The 18,039-nt window shown below is 48.6% G+C and overlaps 2 protein-coding genes across 5 annotated transcripts in view; both read right to left on the reverse strand.

The window, feature by feature from the left end:
* ATP6V0E1 (ATPase H+ transporting V0 subunit e1) overlaps positions 1-9,941 on the reverse strand; it is a 22,543-nt gene extending 12,602 nt beyond the window's left edge. For 3 of the 4 annotated variants that reach the window (XM_082324376.1, XM_082324377.1, XM_082324375.1), the window contains exons 1-3: positions 9,759-9,941; positions 7,472-7,519; positions 2,141-2,268 (exon numbers count right to left, since the gene is read on the reverse strand). In XM_082324376.1, the coding sequence (XP_082180502.1) occupies positions 2,175-2,268; positions 7,472-7,519; positions 9,759-9,862 (246 nt within the window). In that variant the 5' untranslated portion in view covers positions 9,863-9,941 and the 3' untranslated portion in view covers positions 2,141-2,174. Of the gene's footprint in view, positions 1-2,138; positions 2,269-7,471; positions 7,520-9,758 lie in introns of those variants that run through there. The other variant, XM_082324378.1, reaches the window with a different exon arrangement.
* A 1,358-nt stretch (positions 9,942-11,299) lies between these two features.
* On the reverse strand, positions 11,300-15,437 carry RPL26L1 (ribosomal protein L26 like 1). The gene is made up of 4 exons (XM_082324549.1): positions 15,370-15,437; positions 14,221-14,393; positions 13,325-13,465; positions 11,300-11,471 (listed from the first exon to the last, which is right to left on the reverse strand). The coding sequence occupies exons 2-4, from the start codon at positions 14,386-14,388 to the stop codon at positions 11,343-11,345; spliced, it is 438 nt and encodes a 145-aa protein (XP_082180675.1). The 5' UTR covers positions 14,389-14,393; positions 15,370-15,437; the 3' UTR covers positions 11,300-11,342.
* Positions 15,438-18,039: the final 2,602 nt, after the last annotated feature.

Below are 18,039 nucleotides of genomic sequence, written 5' to 3' on the forward strand. Positions count from 1 at the left end.
CGTACTCATCCATCCAAACCTCAACTGAAAGAGAAACGGGAGGCAGAAAAAAAGTATAGTACATGCGCCTTGCGTGCTGGAAAAGCACATCTCAAAAGCCAGAAATAACTGGTCAAACGAGAAATGGTAGCTATATTTATGGGATTCCGTGCAGTGTCAGAGAGAGAACTCAACTCTTTCAGACAGAATCTAATTCACAGCTCCGTCTAGTGAGAAACTCCACAGGAGGCTCTGAGTGCAGAGGCACACAACAGCAAAAGACGGGACGCTGCAGCCTGATCAAGGGAGCCACCTCCTCGCCGCTCAGCTCACTCAACACTACCAGAGTAATTCAACCAAGATCGGGGAGAATAGCATGTCCTGTAATAGCACATTTCTAGCAAGAAAGAACATAGTATTTAACTGTGGTATTGGAGGATTGTTATATGCTTTTACTTTTTTAAAGTGTTCTTTTTCACAAAGACAAGAACCTTAATTTTATTCAGAAATTAAGCCAATGAAATCGGATATATCAAAGGTTAAAACACACTGCTTCATATAACGCAACAGTGTGCACTATATAGGTCTCATTCCCCATTAATAAGTTTGAAAATGACAGCTCCTCACATAAACTTTCTGGCCATCCTAGAACACGTTAGTTCCCTCTCTTCCTTGGTACAGATTTACCTCCAATTCCCTGGAAAATCCTTCACTGAAAGGAAGGGGGAAAGCCCTGATTCTTTTAGCAGGCACCTAGAGTCCAAGAGCTGTACCTCATCTCCAGTTTGTCCGTGCTGGCTGCAACACACAGACCATTTACCAGTCAGAGGGAAGCCCAGTTTTTATATCCGAGGCATCTACTTGTCCAGATAGCTACATTTCAATTTCAGATCCCAGGCACTGAATTATCCTATGGGATTCAGGGATCTGTATACCCATTACCAGAATACACTGGTCTCTGTTTTAGCTAACTAATTATGTGTTAACACACGAGCAGTGAAAATGCACCTAGGCAATTCAGCTTGACTGACTTAGCTAATTACAGGCCTCTACTTGAAGCAGGGCCAAGTCTACCTTTAGCTTCTGCTTGCTGCTTAAAAGCGAGGATACAGACACACACACACACCACAGGCTGACAACACCACGGTTCAGATGAAGCCTGCTTTGAAGCAGTGGAGCTTTGCTGCAGGGTAAATGTTCAGGATGCTTTGCAGACAGCATTTAACTGAGCTATAACATCACTGTCATCTGTCTGCTGCTATTAGACTTCTGTAAACAGAAGTTAAAAGTAGTAACAGCAAGGGGGTAGGCAGTTAAACCTAAAAGGACAAAGAAAAAAAACAGGTAAAAACCCTAAGTGTGTCTAATTATTCAGTTACCAGCATAAAAACTAAAATCATGGGTACTTCTTTCCACAGCTGTCCTTCATTTGAACCTTCAGCTCCAAATGCTGCCATTCTAGAGAAACCCAAAGTCATCGTGGTACTTTTAGTACAAGACTTTGTATTTTTGCTGGGCATGTCAGAAAGCATGCCCAAGAACTGCAACAACAGCATTCCAACAGCACTACCCAGATAGCAACCACCAGGCTCATCCATGATTAAAGTCGCATACAGGCTATCATTAAAACAACTAAAACATTCATCCGTAAGCTCAGTGTTAGCGCTATACAGGAGATAAAGAACCATTCTCATTGCAGTTCTCACTCTGACTTCCCAGATGAATGAGGGCAACTGCACATTGCCTTGGAAATCAGGACAGGCCTTGGACGAAACGGTAGCAGGCTTGAAGAGAGGTTTAACAATTGTTAAAGATTAGGAAATCCACTTATGCTAGCTATTAAAAGACACCCCAGCCCGATTTTTTTTTTTTTTTTGGTAGGAAGAAAAAATGTACTGTTCTCCTTACAAACCCCTGCTTACTGAACACAGCACCACATGGCATGACAGCAGAGACAAATAACCGTACAAGAATTCAGTCCAAGCTTTTCACAGTGTCCAGTCAAGATTAACACCCAAAATATGTTTTGTTGCAGCCTACAGAAAGATAGATTTCTCCCGCAAAACATCTAGCAATTCTGAACACACTGCTTACACTACTGTTCAATTTCTCCGGAAGCTTTAAACATACCAAATATATTAATAAATCTGATCATACTCACCTAGTCAATAAATTGCAGCCGAGGACAGACATCCTTAAGGCCAGTGAGATTTAAGATACCAGATTGTTTCATTGCTTAACTGCGGCCCAAAGAGAGGGTTGAGTTGAGCCAGAATCGCAATCAGCCAACTGCAAGACAACCCCCCCAACCCAAAAGAGAGATCATCAGCCAAATCAGAAAGCTTATGACAATGGAAAGGCTTGTCCAAAGCACAAGTACCATCAGAGAAAAGACGATTTTCAGGAAGGTCTAGTATCAAATCAAAATTTTACTCAAGCTCATACACAAAGACCAGATACCAGCAATGAAGATCTGGTATAGAATCATTCCACAACTGAAAGAGTAAATGGTCCTGTTCAATTTAAAGCAACACAAAACCACCTGACAGCATTTCTCTCATACTTTTCCTTTGACAGGAAAATGTTTTGAGACATTGAAACTCAGGTATTTGTGGGCTCAGAAAATAGAAACATAAGAGAGACAGACCTTTTCTCAGTGCCTTTGAAGCATCCTTTAAACAAAATCCTCTCAGAAACATACTCTCTCTTTTGCTCGTATTTTCAGCATATGACAACCTACCCTTGCAGACATGGTAAATTTTTCATCCAAGATTGAACAAAAGTCAATTTAAACCCAGCACAGAGGCCAAGAAACAGGGACCTGAAGCCAAGGAGTACAATGCTACAGGAACACACACGCACACACACACACACAAATTAAAAACCCACAACAACAAAACCAATACGACAACAAACCCCGGATCATCGGCAACAGCAGCCTTGTCATCAGAGCAGTTCACAAACTGACACTGCAGAAGCCATAGCCAGAACCGAGAACAAGAGGAATGTCGTTTGTGGAAAACATCCAGGAAAGCTGAACAGAAATAAATATTCCACTGTTAAAAGATGCATTTGCTTTGTAAATATTACAAGATTCAGAAAAAGCAATGGATGCTTCCATGGATTTAAATCTATGTTAAATACTAACTATATAAACCCATTTAGTGAACACACTGGCTCATCTGTCTGCTATTTCTAGAATGCTTTGTAAGGAGGAGAAAAAGCAAAGCAGCTTTGTAATGGGAGCTGCCACAAACGTATCAGAGTGCTTAGGCAGTCATGGAAAATTCCACACAAACCTTGATGCTTTGACCAGCAAACGAAGTGCAGGTCTGCTGTAAAATGGCTACAACAGCCAGGGGCAAAAGACGTGGGCCAGACTTAAAGAAAACACATCAATCCTCTTAAAATTTACAAATATTTATTTTCAATGCCGCTTTCGGTTTTGCACGAAGTAGGACTCCAGTTAAAACGACCTGCTGAGCCTGCAGCAGTCCATTGGCCACGCAAGCCTTGCAATATGTAGCAGGCTCTACAAAACAATTAAAACATCAGCAAGACACCAGCAAGAAGAGCCAACAACCTCTAGGCTGACATGTTTCTACTTTGCTGTCCAAAGGGACGACAACAATGTATTTTGAAACCATGCTAATCACTTTGTGACATTTACTTAAGGGAAAAGCAAATTAGCTCTTAAAAATACCACGAAATTTATGTTGCAAGGGTTAATTTTCACATACAAAAGACAGCTAGAAGGGGTACCAGAGCACTGTACCATCTGCCTTCAGCATCCTGAACTAACAGAAGTGGGAGGAGGGCAGGAACACCAAAAGCCTGTTAAAGCACATAATTCTCTTTCTCACTGTACAGAAGGAAGGAAGTCAATGCACAAGTATCTCACCTCTCTCTGCCTCCTGAGTTCAGACCCAGCATGGCTGTGAATTAAATGAGCTGGAAGCACATTCAAAATATTGACGTGTCCCAGCTGTATAACCATGCTTTAGGCAAGCACTGTGCAGTTTTCAAAAGCTATTTGTTGGGACCATGCTGGATACCCAAGCTCTGAGCCGTGGTGGCATTACAGGTCAATAGCATAGTCCTCCTCCCTGCTCTGCTAGGGCCTAATAATTTAAAGCAGTAGTTAGGCACTGAACTCTACGACTCCCTTGCATTCAAGATAAGTCATAAAAAAAGCTTTTCCCACGTTTTGCTTAAGCGATGCTGCTTTATACAGTAATCTATCATGACAACGCAAAACAGAACGCGGCATTCAAAGTAAAACAAAGCAAGCCTCTGTATCCAACGCGTAATGTTCTACAGTTGCTAAAATCAGGTATGGCATTCGAGCCACCCACGGGTCCTTAAATTCTACCAGATACCAGTTACAACAGTTCGTGTTAATTACCCAGCTCAGACAAGGAAATTAAAGTCCCTTATGTTCTACCAGAAAGATTTTTTAAAAGGTCTTTCTGCCATAACTGCCATCTGTCTATGCTCCGTATTACAAATTAAGGTCCTGCTATCTCTGTTTAAATGTCAGTTTGGGCAACCATATTTTAATCCTTTTAGATTCAGTAGCAAATAATACCATTTTTCAAGGACCCTGTCCCTCTGTTAGCAGAATATCATGGTATTGTTTTCGGGAACTGCTTCCTAAACAGCAAAATAGATTTAGACTCTGACAATACCTTACAACATGGTGCCACCTATAATTTGTGCAGCAGTAACCCCTTATACTTTGCCTTATATTTTATCAGGTTCCTGAGGCTCATGTATTCTCCTTCAAAAGGCTGCTGGGTTCAATACCTGTACGCAAATTATGCACTTACCCATGCAAAAATTTTCCATACAACCACCAAATTAACACCATGCGATCAATATGGTTATTCAAAATGATCACTGTTAAATCTAAACACAGAAGAAGCAGCTTTCAGTTGAAATGTGAGTGACTTCAAATTTAGTTAGCACAAAGTCAGTTTGATGCAAATCTATTTGTCAATCAAGTGGTGCTTAATGAAGACAGGAAATTGGTTTTTCCCCTATTTTCAACTGGAAAGGTAACTCAAAGAGTAAGAAAGTAGGTCTAGCAGAGTTCTAAACTAACTCTAAAAAGAAGTCGGTAACAGCACCAGCCACCTACTAAGGACACACAAATACAGAAGGCCATACCTGGGACCACACAAGTTATTTTAACCCTAACATATCCAACAAAGAATCCTCAGAAACCATTCTTTCAGGCTTCCTTCAAGACTGGTATGAAAAATTAGTCTCTTTCTTTAAGGAAAATTAAGGTCTGAATTTCTTAAGAAATTAGGGTCTGAAATTTTTTCAATGCCTCCACCAGAAAAGGATATGGGAAGAACAAACTTACATATGTTTGAATAAAATAGAGGAAAGAAGGGTTGGACCAGATGATCTTGTGAGGTCCTTTCCAAACGGGGCTGTTCTATGATTTTATACAGAATTCATTTAAAAAAAAAAAGAGAGAGAGAGAGAGAGAGAGAGAGAGAGAGACTGTGGGATGAGGCAAGTTCCATCTTGGAACATGAGAGGAAAAATCTGCTTTTTGTTGTATTCTGGCAAGCAGACACTATATATGTAATTTATGTGGTTGGGTATAACTACCGATGGTTTAAAACACAGTAAGATTTTGCTGCTTCTCTTTTTTCAAGGTGTAATTGGAGAAAGCCAAAGGGAATACAGAAAACAAGTTAGAGCCCACAAGATTATGAAAGAAACCCCTCAATGGACAGGCAAGAACAGATTATAAATCATGTTAATGACACTGGATTTATAACAGGTCTGTTTCGGTACAAAAATCACTAAACTTACAAGTGAAATACCACTGTACATTTGAAGAGTTCACAGCATTCAAAGTTAAGAAATTCTACAACAAATACATTCCACATCATAATCCAGAGGATTCTGCAGATGCCACGTGGCCTCGACTTCAAGGAAACTGTCCTTCTTCAAACAATAAAGAAAACAAACCCTAAGCTTCAAGGCTTTTAGAAGAGTAGGACATTATTTCTGTTAAAATACAGAATAGGAAGGACTTAAGGGAGAACTTCAAACTTAAACAAAACCAAAACAAAACCTAAAACACCACCCCCCACCAAAAAAAAGACCAAACCAAACCCAACTTGCTGTAACCTAAATGCAGTAACCTGGTGAAAACGAGCATCCAGTTGCCCTTGCTTAGCCAAGCGTTTCAGACCTACCGTGAGGCTGGGCTGCGACATACTTCATGTGCAGGCAAGGACGCCTTCATAGCACTGAGATTCCCACATTTCAATCCCAAAGTCAAGTTGCTGGCACTACAAAGCTCTTAAGTTTCTACATCTGCTCAGCAAAACTTTGACTTACAAAACTTTCACAGACACAAAACACAGAACTAAGTTTGCTGCACTTTCACAATTATCCAGAAGAATGATTTCTTAAGAGGTCACGTGTCAAATACTCTGAATAAAAAAAAAAAAAAAAAAAAAAATAGGCCTCACCTGAATATCACATGATTAAACTGGATCAAACCTGCATAAGCCTGTGCCACAGGCCAGCCCAACGTGGAACCCAACAGGCCCCTCCTGGAACGTGCCAACACTGATAATATGGCTTTTGGCTGCCAGTTCTTAAGAACGAGTCTTGAGATTAGAGATGCCTTTTTCTAAATATTCATGTTAAGCTCCTTAGAGTAGCATAAATAATGCCTAAACACTTCAGGAAAGTACAAGTACTACTCAGGTTCAAGTGGAACTCTGAATAATGATTTCATTTCAAGTTAACCCTAAAGATCCATAACCAGACTTTTACCAATTTACCCTCCATACCAAATTCTTCCCAAACACCTTTCAAAGTTATTTCTGCATAGCACTTTCTTTGACAAGATCAGTCTCTACAGTCTTAAAAGGAAAAAAAGAGACAAAAAAGAAAAAAAAAAAAGAAAGAGAGGTGAAAAAGGGGGGAGGAGGGGGAAGAGAGAAAGAAAACAATAACCACGCTTTCTCTTGCGGACTCCAGCTACAGCTGGCTTACCTCTTGACAACCCCCCCCCCCCAAAAAAAAACAAAAACAAACAAACAAACAAAACCCAAAAAAACAAACAAAAAACCAAACATGGTATGAGGAGTTCCTCAACAAGTCATTTTGTTATTTCTACTAATTCTCTTACAGAAAAAAAGGCAGCCTCAAAATATACTGTGCATTTAAAAAGAAGCAGTCTTAATATATCAAAGCATCACAAGTTTGTCACAAAAATTATTTGTCATATATCAAAAAAACCCCATGTATAAGGTTTTCCACCCACTGCTTCTTCAGCAGGTTGAAGGTCTTTAGAACTAAGAATTCGAAAAGCTGTCAAAGAATACCATGTGTCTAAATCTCTGTGACACATTTGAAAGGCTTCTTCCTAGATGTCTTGAAGATATAAAAAAGGAACTTTTGATTACATCAGAACCGTGCCTTGATTAAGGAGCAGGACGTTATTTATACTTACAACAGGTAGCAGCAAACAGCACATGTCACCAGCATTGTGTTGATAACACTGCAAAAAGGAAGGAGAGGAGCAGCTGATTAGGTGTCACGTTATGACTGACCACAAGATACATCGGAAAAAAAAAACCCCTAGCAAACAAGAACGAGTTCAACTTTGATCATATGGAAGGTGACTCAACGTGAGCGTTCTAACTTCTTCCAGCTGAGTAAGTGGCAGAGGCACAGCTAAGGCTCTGCAAAAGAACTGACACAGCTCTGGCAAACAGAAGTATACAGCTGTATTTAACAGAAATCACTCCAAAGAGGAGCAAAATCTCATGCAGTCAGTGTCCTTGCTCCATTTCACAGTCACTTCTACCAGCAACTTAGTAAACTGCTGAAGCTGGATGGTCTGATGCTAACAGGGAACAATAAACATCTCCTCCATTTGCAAACTTCTGCTTACAGAAAATTTCAGTATCAAAATCTCTTTTACTTTCATATCGTTAATGAGGATTTTGCAAATCGAATACAAAATAAAATCTCAAAGCCACATGAAATGATCTATAGGATAAGATTTTCTTTTCTTGCTGAAGGAAAACTGTGTCAGAAACCATAGTTAAGCTGAAAAGAAGCAAGAACCAAGCAGCTCTTGAAACTGAAAATGGTAAAACTGCAGCTATACACACACAGGATTTTGAAATGGGAGGAAAGGAAATGAGATTTTCTAACAGTGAGTGATCTATGCAGCTCATGGAACTTAGTAGCAAAGTGGAGGGTTTTTTTTCCTTTTTAAATTATAAAAAGGGATTTCCCTCTATGTATTTCCCCCCCAAACTGAGTAACAAAAACTCGTGCTAAGTCAGTAACTTCCAATCCTTTTGTGACATGGATAACATTCAATATTTTTCATCTATCAATACACACCCACCTCGTCTACATTCAAACGAACGCTACAAAGCTAACATAGCCTGGGTTCGGCTTCAGGAACCCCTCCTTTCCAGGGAGTCCCAGAGTCATTGCTTGGGAGTTCTAACCCATGCAATGTGAATTCTTAGGTCAGTTAAAGTTTGCACTGACTTCTTTTGCTAGAAAAAGAACAACCCTATTCAGAAATGGGCTTCGGGTAGAGTTTTTTTGTTTTATTTTTTAAGAAGATGAGAAGTTAACAGACTACACAGTGTTACTATAGACATGCTATAGAATCAGAACACAGCAGTGCTCTATTCATATTTATTAAACAATCACATTTTGGAATAATGACAGAACATCTGTTGGTGACCCACATAGTTCCCACATACTTTAAAGATGTGCCTGGAAGACACATTTCCAAGGCATTTCTGAGATCAGGCAAGTTTTCAGGCACAAAAGACACTTCAGGTTTGAAATGGAGGCAGCAAATATCTGAGCTAAACAGAACTTGAGGGAAATTCCTTCAAGTTTAGATAAACAACTAAGAGAAAAGACAGTTGGTACCTGTGGAGTAGAGGGGATGTCAGAGAGAGGAAGAGAGATTAAGAAGTCATTATCTCCTAGGGAAAAGAGAAAGACAAAAACTTGTCTATTTTTTTAACGTGAGCAGCTACGATCATTGCAGGAAAAACGTCTCTGCTTAGGTGCCCCGCTTCTGTCCTCAGGCCACCACAGCTACAAGGCCCCTAGCACACACTTAAGGGCAGAACGGAGATCGACTACAGCAACTTTTCCAGTCTCATCCAGCGCGGAGCTAGAGGATGGTGGAATAAGTCAGAAGGGGTCAAGTAAGAAAAGAAAAAGGAAGTTATTGCTCAGACACCACCTAACTTAACAACAGGCCTCCCTGCCGCAGGGCGCTGTGTGCGGGCCTTCACACGGCTTGCGGGGCAAACCCAGGCCCGTGACGGGTTACCGAGGCGCGGAGACACCGCCGCCGGCTCCGGCCCCGCAAGCCTCGCAGGCGCTTGCTCCGGCCTCCCGCCGCCGGCTGGCTCTCGGCCGGCACAGGCGCCCGGGCCCGCCCGCCCTCCGCGCTGCGCCAGCGCGGCGACCAAGAGCCCGCCGCACCGCTGCGGCAGGCGGCGGCGGCTCCGGGCCTGGCGGGGCGGCGGGCAGGGCGGGAAGGGGGAACTCGAGAGGGCCGGAGCCGCAAGGCCTCTGCCGCCCGGCAGGCCCGCAAGGGCACGGCGCGCCTCCGCCGGGCCGCCGCCGCCTCGGGGCACCGGGCCCGCCTCACGCACTGCCCCCCATGCCTGAGGGGAAGGGAAGGGAAGGGAAGGGCCCACCGCCCCCTCAGAGCGGCCCCGGCCTCCCGCCGCCCCCCGGTCACTCACCCGCGGTTAGGCCCCTTGGGTACGAGCCACGGCAGGACGCCGCCGACCACCCCCCAGAAAACGCTCATGACGATGATGGGCACCGTCAGGCCACCGTACGCCATGGCCGGGCGGCGGCGGAGGGAAGCGGCTCGGTCCGACCCGGCGCGGCGCCTCCCCGCCCCTTCCTCACGGCCCGGCCGCAGCGCCCCGCCCCGCCCCGCCCGCCAATCAGCGCCCGCCACCTCACTGGGCCCCGGGGGGCGGGGCCGCGCCTGGCCGCGCCCCCCGTGCTCGGCGCTGCCGGCGGCGGGAAGCGCGCTGAGGAGAAGGGGGCGAGGAGACGGGGCACCGCGGCGGGCCCTCGGCGGGCCCTCGGGTCCCGGCCGCTCCCGAGCCCGGCAAACAGCTCGGGAAGAGGGAGGAGGCTCCTGCGGGAGGGCGCGCCCTGCCCCGGCATCAGCTCGGCGGCTGGCGAGGTCCCGGCGGGCCGGGACCGGGAACCGGGGGCTGCTGAGGGCTGGAGGGGAACGAAAAATCTCGTCAGGCAGCCGGCGTGCGCGCCCGGAGCAGAACCTGGAACCGCCACGAAGGGAGCGACGCCCAGGGCCCCCTCCGGACGCAGCCTTCGCGTTAACGCCTGGAAACGGCTTCGGAAGCGCCGATGGGATCCCCCTCCATCCGCAGCATCCCGATCCCCCTCCATCCGCAGCATCCCGATCCCCCGCCATCCGCAGCATCCCGCTCTTCGGCTGGCAGCGGTGTTCGGGCAGGAGCCGAATTCCCTTCCCTCTGTATCAGCAACGAGAGGGCCGTTCACCGAGCCAGTGAATTCGCTTAATTGCAGGGCTGTTTTCAGCACGCTGCAGCAGCTCTCCATTCTAAATGTATGAAGCGCTAAAACCCTCATTTCTTCTTACAGAAAAGTTCATCCAAAATAGCGTTAGCAACAGCACCGAGACTGCCTTCGCTCCCACCCTTTTCAAACCAGACAGCTCCAGCTGACGAGCACGGCCGAGGTAGAGCCCCCTCCCCCAGCTTTAGCCTTCGTCTGAGACCCCAGGACATCACACAGCAAATTCCGTGCTCTTTGGCCACAACACGCCTGGTGAACCTCCAAAATGTCATCCTTTTCCGTCAAATTCATAAGACAGCTTAAAAAACATAATTTAAGAGGATCACAGAAAGAGACTCACGGCCAGAAATAGCTTACTTCAAATGTCTGATAAAATATTAAATATAGGCAGCGCACAGAATGAACACGTTCATGTAAAACCACGAACACATCCAAGTGTTAAGATCAGTGGAAGAGACACAAGTACAATGGCCATTAGATGCACGCTTTCAGGATTGCACCACTCTTTCTAATGTTGACTGAAACATTCCTTTATGGGGAAAAAGTCTTCAGTTTTCTTAAAAGTAAAAAAAAAAGGTATAAAAAGCTTTTTCATTTAGTGGAAGTATTTTTTACATAGCCAACATCAAAACATGAGAATGAATATTTAAACTCTAACCAGGCACACTGTACCAAGACTTTCTAAAGGAGAAGACACAACAATAGGTTTAATTTTAGCAGTTCTTTAATGGTGTCAAACAGGAAACCATCTATTCTTGCATCTTTTCGATTGTTTCTTCCTTGTATTTGCCCTTCTCCTTGCCGACCTGGCGAGATTTTGCTTTACGCTCCAAGATCTTTTTGCGATCTTTGTCCAGCTTTAGCCTAGTGATCACCACCTAGAGAAAGGACAAAGAATTTAGTGTCTCTTCAGTGTTACAGCACAGCAGCCTGACAGAAGGGCGGTAAGACAGCACGGCCCAGGAAGATCCGCTCTGGCACTCGAGTGTCATTGCCCTGGACTCTCTCATTCGGTTTGAGCGGAACTGAGGTACCGAATTGCCCCCGGATTTCACAATTTTCCCAGGTACACTCAGGGACCAGAGCATATCGACGGTTCCTTCGATGCACAGCCAAAACACTTGCACAAACTGAAGAGCAGCCAAATTTCTATTTATCTACATAATAATTACTTTGAAGTAATCTGATTTCCATTATGCTGCTCAAACATGATGGATACTACATCCACCTGAAACACAGCGTAGAGCTGATCCCACCACCACAAAGGCAAGTAATGGATCACTATTTTAATTTTTCCATGTTTTAAACAATATTACCTAAATTTTGGAACACTGGAAAACCACGCTGCTGCCGCTGGCCACTATCACACCACGGCTGTACTGCCTGGAATCACCAATGCACCCCGCTAGCTACGGGCAGCAGCAGCAGTTCATGCACCGTAGGGACTCATAGAAAGACACTTTGAAGAACACATGGGCTACTGAACCGTTGCGAAGTGGCCAGGCAATTACCACGTATTACTAACGCGGACACACAAAAGGTAAATCGCACAGACCATTTGCTGCCACAGCCTTAACGGTATTTCTAACAAAGCAGCAAAGCAAACTTTCAGCCCATCAGCAGCCTTCAGTGCTCTCTGTGCCCCTCAAACCAGCAAAGAAATAAACGTGGCGATATTGCTGGAAGGAGCACTTAAAAATACAACCGACAATCAAATCCTAGAAACGCCACATAGGCTGCAGCAGGGCTGCGCACTCCTCGGTTCCACTGTGCATTTGGGTCTCTCTTAATTGTAGTTAATTCCTACCTCTTTACCTAGGAGGGGCAGGAACTGCTCCTCCACCCCACTGCAAGTTTGCAACAAACAAAACATTCTTCTGTTCCTTTTGCATTAACAACCAGAATCTTTATGCAAAGCTTTATCGAGGTCTGATTCCCAATTAGAGAAAACTTTCACGGAAATAAAGGACCAGCACAAAATTCCGTTTCTTTCACTGCTGTTTACCACACGAGTCGTTCGTACGCTGGCTCCATCGCAATGTCACCTTGTCCGTCAGATGTTATTACTGCACACAAGCCATTGCGGTGTTTTGGAATAATTCTGCTCTCCCTCCGCCGAACACACCAACCGTTCAGACCAGAAAACCTGCCACAACTGGATTTCTTCCACCAACGCTTCAGTACGCGTGCCCACGTGGCAAGGCTGAAGCAGACTGATTTCATCTGCTTCCAGCCAGGTTTTGGCTAGTTGTTCTGTTCAGTTTGAAAGGTTTTCCTATTATCATCTAAACAGGCTTTGCCTACTTTTCACAAACTCTAAACACTGTAAATCACTTCAGGCTAAAACCAGGCTCAGGAGAACTGAGTTCACAATAGCCCGCAAGAACAAATCACGATTCTGGGCATCTGTCTAACCATTGCTAACACCTCCCTAACCAGTGCAAACGCCACACAGCAAAGATGAAGGATTCTTCTAAACCACCTGTTTTGTGCTTTAACACCACCAAGTTCTTCAAAAAAGTATTTTAGCAAGACGCTAAAGCCTCTAGCGGCTTCTCCACCAAATAAGCCCTAGAAACGTCGAGGCGTTCTTGGTTTCAACTGTCGCTTCTCTACCATCACAACACCCTGACGTTTCCTTGTTCGTTACCCCCCAAGGCGGCCGTATCTCAATCCACTATTCCACGTCGGCGCTGGCCAGCCAGGCCTCCTCACGCCCTTCGCGCCGTACCTTGCTGGGATGGATCCCCACGTGGACAGTCGTGCCGTTGGCCTTCTCACGCTGAACGCGTTCGATGTAGATGACGTATTTTTTTCTGTACACCTGGACCACCTTGCCGATCTGCTGTCCTTTGTAGTGTCCCCGGACAACCTAAACAACAACATAGGAAGCACACTGTTCCGCACTTCAACCCCCCCCCCTTAAACAATTACCAGATCTTCAGAAACACCGTCTAATTATCCCAACCGAAACCCAGAACTGCACAGGTTGAAATCCCAACTCTGCTCTGAATACACGCGCCAAAAAGACATCAACTACCGGACAATTTCAGCAATCGCTAAAACAGTAAATACAATGGATCAGAGCCGTACTTTTCGCTCATCTTCCCTGCAGCAATCCCTAACGAAGGAACTCCGTATCTTTTCAACCAGAAGGCTAATGGCCAACTTCAACAGTTTTTTACCTTAGTTTTTCACCTATCTTTGCATTTTATATTAAAAAAGCCACTTAACCGGGCTTCTTTTCTACACAGATCTTTCAAATATCCCAGGTAGCAGGCAGTCTATAAAAAAAGGAAAGAAACAATTCTTTGTTTTGTGCTTTACTGTTAAAAGCCTTTAATCCAGCGGGATAATCAATGCATGCAACTGAGGTGCAGTAACGTTGCCAGCACACTCGTGTTCCTGGTATTTCCCTTGTCACCGATGCGATCTCAAGAAACGCTCAACGGGCCAAGTCTACGATGACACTAACTCGTATTATTTCTGCAAAACCCGTGGCAAAGCTCCAGCACCAATCCGAGCTTCTCCAGCCCTTCCCTTCTGCCCAGGCTATACGTGAAAACCAAAGCGCAGACAGGAGTTCCCGCGCGAGAGCACGACCTAAAGGAGGGAGAGCGCAGCTACCTGGACTTCATCGTCCTTTCGGATGGGCATGGAGCGGACGTTGTATTTCTGCCGCAGCTCCTTGGAGAGCGGGGAGGACATTATTTTTCTTCGGATGTGAGAAGGCGCATTGAAGTGTCGTTTGCGGTTCTTGCTACGGTCGGAGGTCACAAATGGATTGAACTTCATTTTGGCTGCATGAAGAAAAACAGTAGTTTGAGAGATGCTTGTTAACACTGCGCTTTATCATCTACCATTACAAAGTATGCTAAGACATAAAAAAAGCAATTTTAACTGTTTTTAATCCCGCCCCCAGCTCGTATACCCTTACAAACTGGACTTCAAATAAGGTTTAAGCCTCTTCCCTGATGGACAACGGCCCCGTGACTGACAGATGTGCTACACCCACGCACATCAGAGCGCTCTGACCCAAAGCGCGCTGCGGCCAGGACACCTGACTGACCAGCCTTCGCTTCGCGCTGCAGCGCACGCCGCCTCCGTTCACAAAGCGAACGTGTATTTTGGACGCACGGAGCGAGGGAACTCCCACTGCTGAGGGGTCCCCAACAACGCTCCCCGGCGGACTGGCGCACAGGACGGCTCTGCACACCCGAGGCACCCGGGGCCTTCCCCAAACCCTGACCACCGCGCTACGGGATCGTCGGTCCCGGCACGGCTCGTCCTGCCTGACGCAGGCCTGCCCGTTAAACGGTGCTCCCGCTCGTTTTGCTCAGCTCCGCGACCCTCCAGCGCCACGCACCCGCAGCGGCCGGGCGGGCCGGGGCCCAGCAGCACGCCGGCCGTGCCGGGGCTCTGTCCGCCGGGTCACCCGTTACCAAACCACGGGCCGGAGGAGCGGGAGCTCCCCAGGGCACCCCCGAAGGCAGCTCCGGGACAGGCCTGCCCCGCCAGACACCCGCCGGGGCCGGGCCAGCCCCGCTCCCCTCCCCACGCAACGAGCGGCCCCTTCCCGCGCCGCGGGGGCCTGGGCCGCGCCAGCAGGGCCCGAGGCGCCCGAGCCCCTTCCCGCCCCGCTCCCGCCTCCCCCAGCGGGCCCGGCCGGGTGCGCCGCGGGGGCCCCCGCCGCGCCGCGGCCGGCGGGGGAGAGCGCGGGGCCGCCCGGCGCAGGATGGCGGCGGATGGGGCCGGGCCGCGCCGCGCCGCCCTTACCCCGCTGCCGCCGCCCCGACGGTCGCCCGGAAAGAGGAGCGCGAGCCGCTTCCGCTTCCCCAAGCGGCCGCCGGGATCTCGCGAGATCCTGGGCGCGGAGCCGGGGCGACCGCGCCCCCTGGCGGCCGGCGGCCCCGGCTGCGGCGGGGCGGGCGTCCGGTACCCGCGGAGCATCCCCGGGGTCAGCCCGGTGCCCGCCGGGCGTCGCTGGGCATCACGGGGCTTCTGAAGGCCTTTGGCACGGCCCCCACACCGTCCGGCCTGCGTTGGGAGCATACGGATGTGCCGGGCGGGCCGCTCGGCGGGGGAGGGATGGGATGGGCTGCGTGGTCGCATCCGGAGGGTGGGGGTCAACGGCTCGGTGTCCAGATGGAGACCGGTGACGAGCGGGGTCCCTCAGGGTCCCTGCTGGCGCCGGTGCTGCTCAACATCTTCATCAGTGCCACAGACAGCGGGACCGAGCGCACCCTCAGCACCTTTGCAGGTGACACCAGGCTGAGGGGTGCAGTCGCCACGCCGGAGGGACGGGGTGGCACCCAGCGGGACCTGGGCCGGCTGGAGAGGGGGGCCTGGGCGAACCTCATGGGGTCCAACAAGGCCAAGGGCAAGGTCCTGCCCCTGGGTGGGGGCAACCCCCGGTGTCAGCACAGGCTGGGGGACGGAGGGGTGGAGAGCAGCCCTGCCGAGAAGGACTCGGGGGTGCTGATAGACGAAAAGCTGGCCATGAGCCGGCAATGTGCGCTGGCAGCCCAGCAAGCCAAGCGTCTCCCGGGCTGCATCCCCCGCAGCGTGGGCAGCGGGGCGAGGGAGGGGATTCTGCCCCTCTGCCCCGCTCTGGGGAGACCCCCCTGGAGCCCCGCGTCCAGCTCGGGGGTCCTCAGCACGGGAAGGACATGGAGCTGTGGGAGCGGGGCCAGGGGAGGCCACCGCGATGCTCCGAGGGTGGCCCAGCTCTGCTGTGAGGGCAGCCTGAGAGCTGGGGGTGCTCAGCCTGCAGAGGAGGGGGCTGCGGGGAGACCTCATTGTGGCCTTGCCGTGCTTAAGGGGGGCTGATAAAGATGGGGACAGGCTTTTTAGCAGGGCCAATGGTGACAGGACAAGAGGGGATGGTTTTAAACTAAAAGAGGGGAGATTCAGACTGGATCTAAGGAAGAAATCGTTTATGCTGAGGGTGGTGAAGCACCGGCCCAGGTTGCCCAGAGCGGCGGGAGCTGCCCCATCCCTGGAAACGTTCAAGGCCAGGCTGGATGGGGCCCTGAGCACCCTGACCTGGTTGAAGCTGTCCCTGCCCGTGGCAGGGGGTTGGGCTGGATGGGCTTTGAAGGTCCCTTCCACCCCAAAGCGTTCTGTGATTCTGTGGTCACCCCGGTACCCACCCGGGCACCCCCGCCTCCGTTCCCGCAGCCCCTCCTCCCACCGCGCCCAACGTCAGGGCTGTTCAGCAGCAGCCCCGCCAGCAGAGAGCCCCCTCCCCAGCCCCCTGCCCACGGCCCCCTGCCCACGGCCCCCAGCCGAACGGGAGCCCCGTTCCCTGGGGCTTCTGCCCGGTTCCAACCCCTCAGCCCGGACCCCGCTCCCCTGCCTGCGTGCGGCCACCTCCATCCCCGCTCCCAGACCTAACTTACCTGCACAAACCGCTTGCATTTCAGGGAGATTTGGGGCTATTGCATTTTTCCAGGACACAGGTTAATCTGTTCTCAAGGACAATTATTAAGGTCTTGTTGGTAGCAATGAACCCCTCAGCGGGGCGAGGCGCAGTGCAGACACTTGCTTGGGTTTTGGTTTATAAAGACAGGCTGGAAAAGCGTCCGGACTGCCGAGTTGCAGCAGGCCGAGCGCTGGACCAACGCCTTGCCCAGTGCCCTTACCCATCTCTTACAGAGAGTAAGGAGCCTTCAGCACCGTCCTGTTGCTTCTGGAAAGCTGAGCGCCAGTCTGTACGTGAGGTTAATCGGAAGCGGGCAGGATCTGTTCCTTCGGGAAGGTGGTGTACAGCAGACACCAACACGAGTAAGCAATACCAGGACTTCAAAGGAATTGGTTTCTTACTGTGGTGCAGATACATAGTGCCCCAATTCACTGTGTTGCAACCCTTTGCTATTTTATCTTTAATAATCGTCAGACACTTACTTCTAAATACGTAGTGAGACAAGGCTAAAAGGAAACGAAGGTGGGGGTGGGAGCAAACCCCGGGTTCTGTTGCAGAGCGAGTGGCGCAGTGACTAAAGCCACACGCAGCAAGTTCCAAGCACAGCCCGCTCACCTCCCGTGAAGGAGAGGGAGGCTGGGACGCTGGGTACTGTTCGAGTCCGAGCACTGAATGTCCAGACATGACTCAGTGCCGATTACAAAAGAGCCTCCTGTTAACTTTCTACACAGTGACCTGGCTTACAGTGATTTCATTGTGCGATAACGCTTAGTTCACTGAAATAATAATTAAAAGCAAGAGGAAAAAGCCCTTTTAGATTGATTTTGCAATAGTAGTGCAACAAGAAGCCAATCAAAACATGAGTTTTATTTTTAATTATAGAACTAAAAAGACTAATATTTTATTAACATAAGGTTGCAAATTAAAAGAGAAACGCCAGAACTCCTTAATAACCTCCACTGTAAAAACGCAGAAGACTTGTGCTTTAACTGTGGCCACAGCATCCTGCAGGGCCACGTCCT

The sequence above is a fragment of the Platalea leucorodia genome (assembly GCF_965183815.1).
Source record: "Platalea leucorodia genome assembly, chromosome: 11".
NCBI classification, from domain to species: domain Eukaryota; kingdom Metazoa; phylum Chordata; class Aves; order Pelecaniformes; family Threskiornithidae; genus Platalea; species Platalea leucorodia.

Bases quoted from the DNA above. Each gene is read 5' to 3' on its own strand.
- RPL26L1 (XM_082324549.1), bottom strand. From the start codon at position 14,388: ATGAAGTTCAATCCATTTGTGACCTCCGACCGTAGCAAGAACCGCAAA. The intron at 13,466-14,220 runs GTAGCTGCGCTC...GTTGTTGTTTAG, and splicing joins GAAAGGACGATGAAGTCCAG to GTTGTCCGGGGACACTACAA. The intron at 11,472-13,324 runs GTACGGCGCGAA...TCCTTTCTCTAG, and splicing joins TGGGGATCCATCCCAGCAAG to GTGGTGATCACTAGGCTAAA.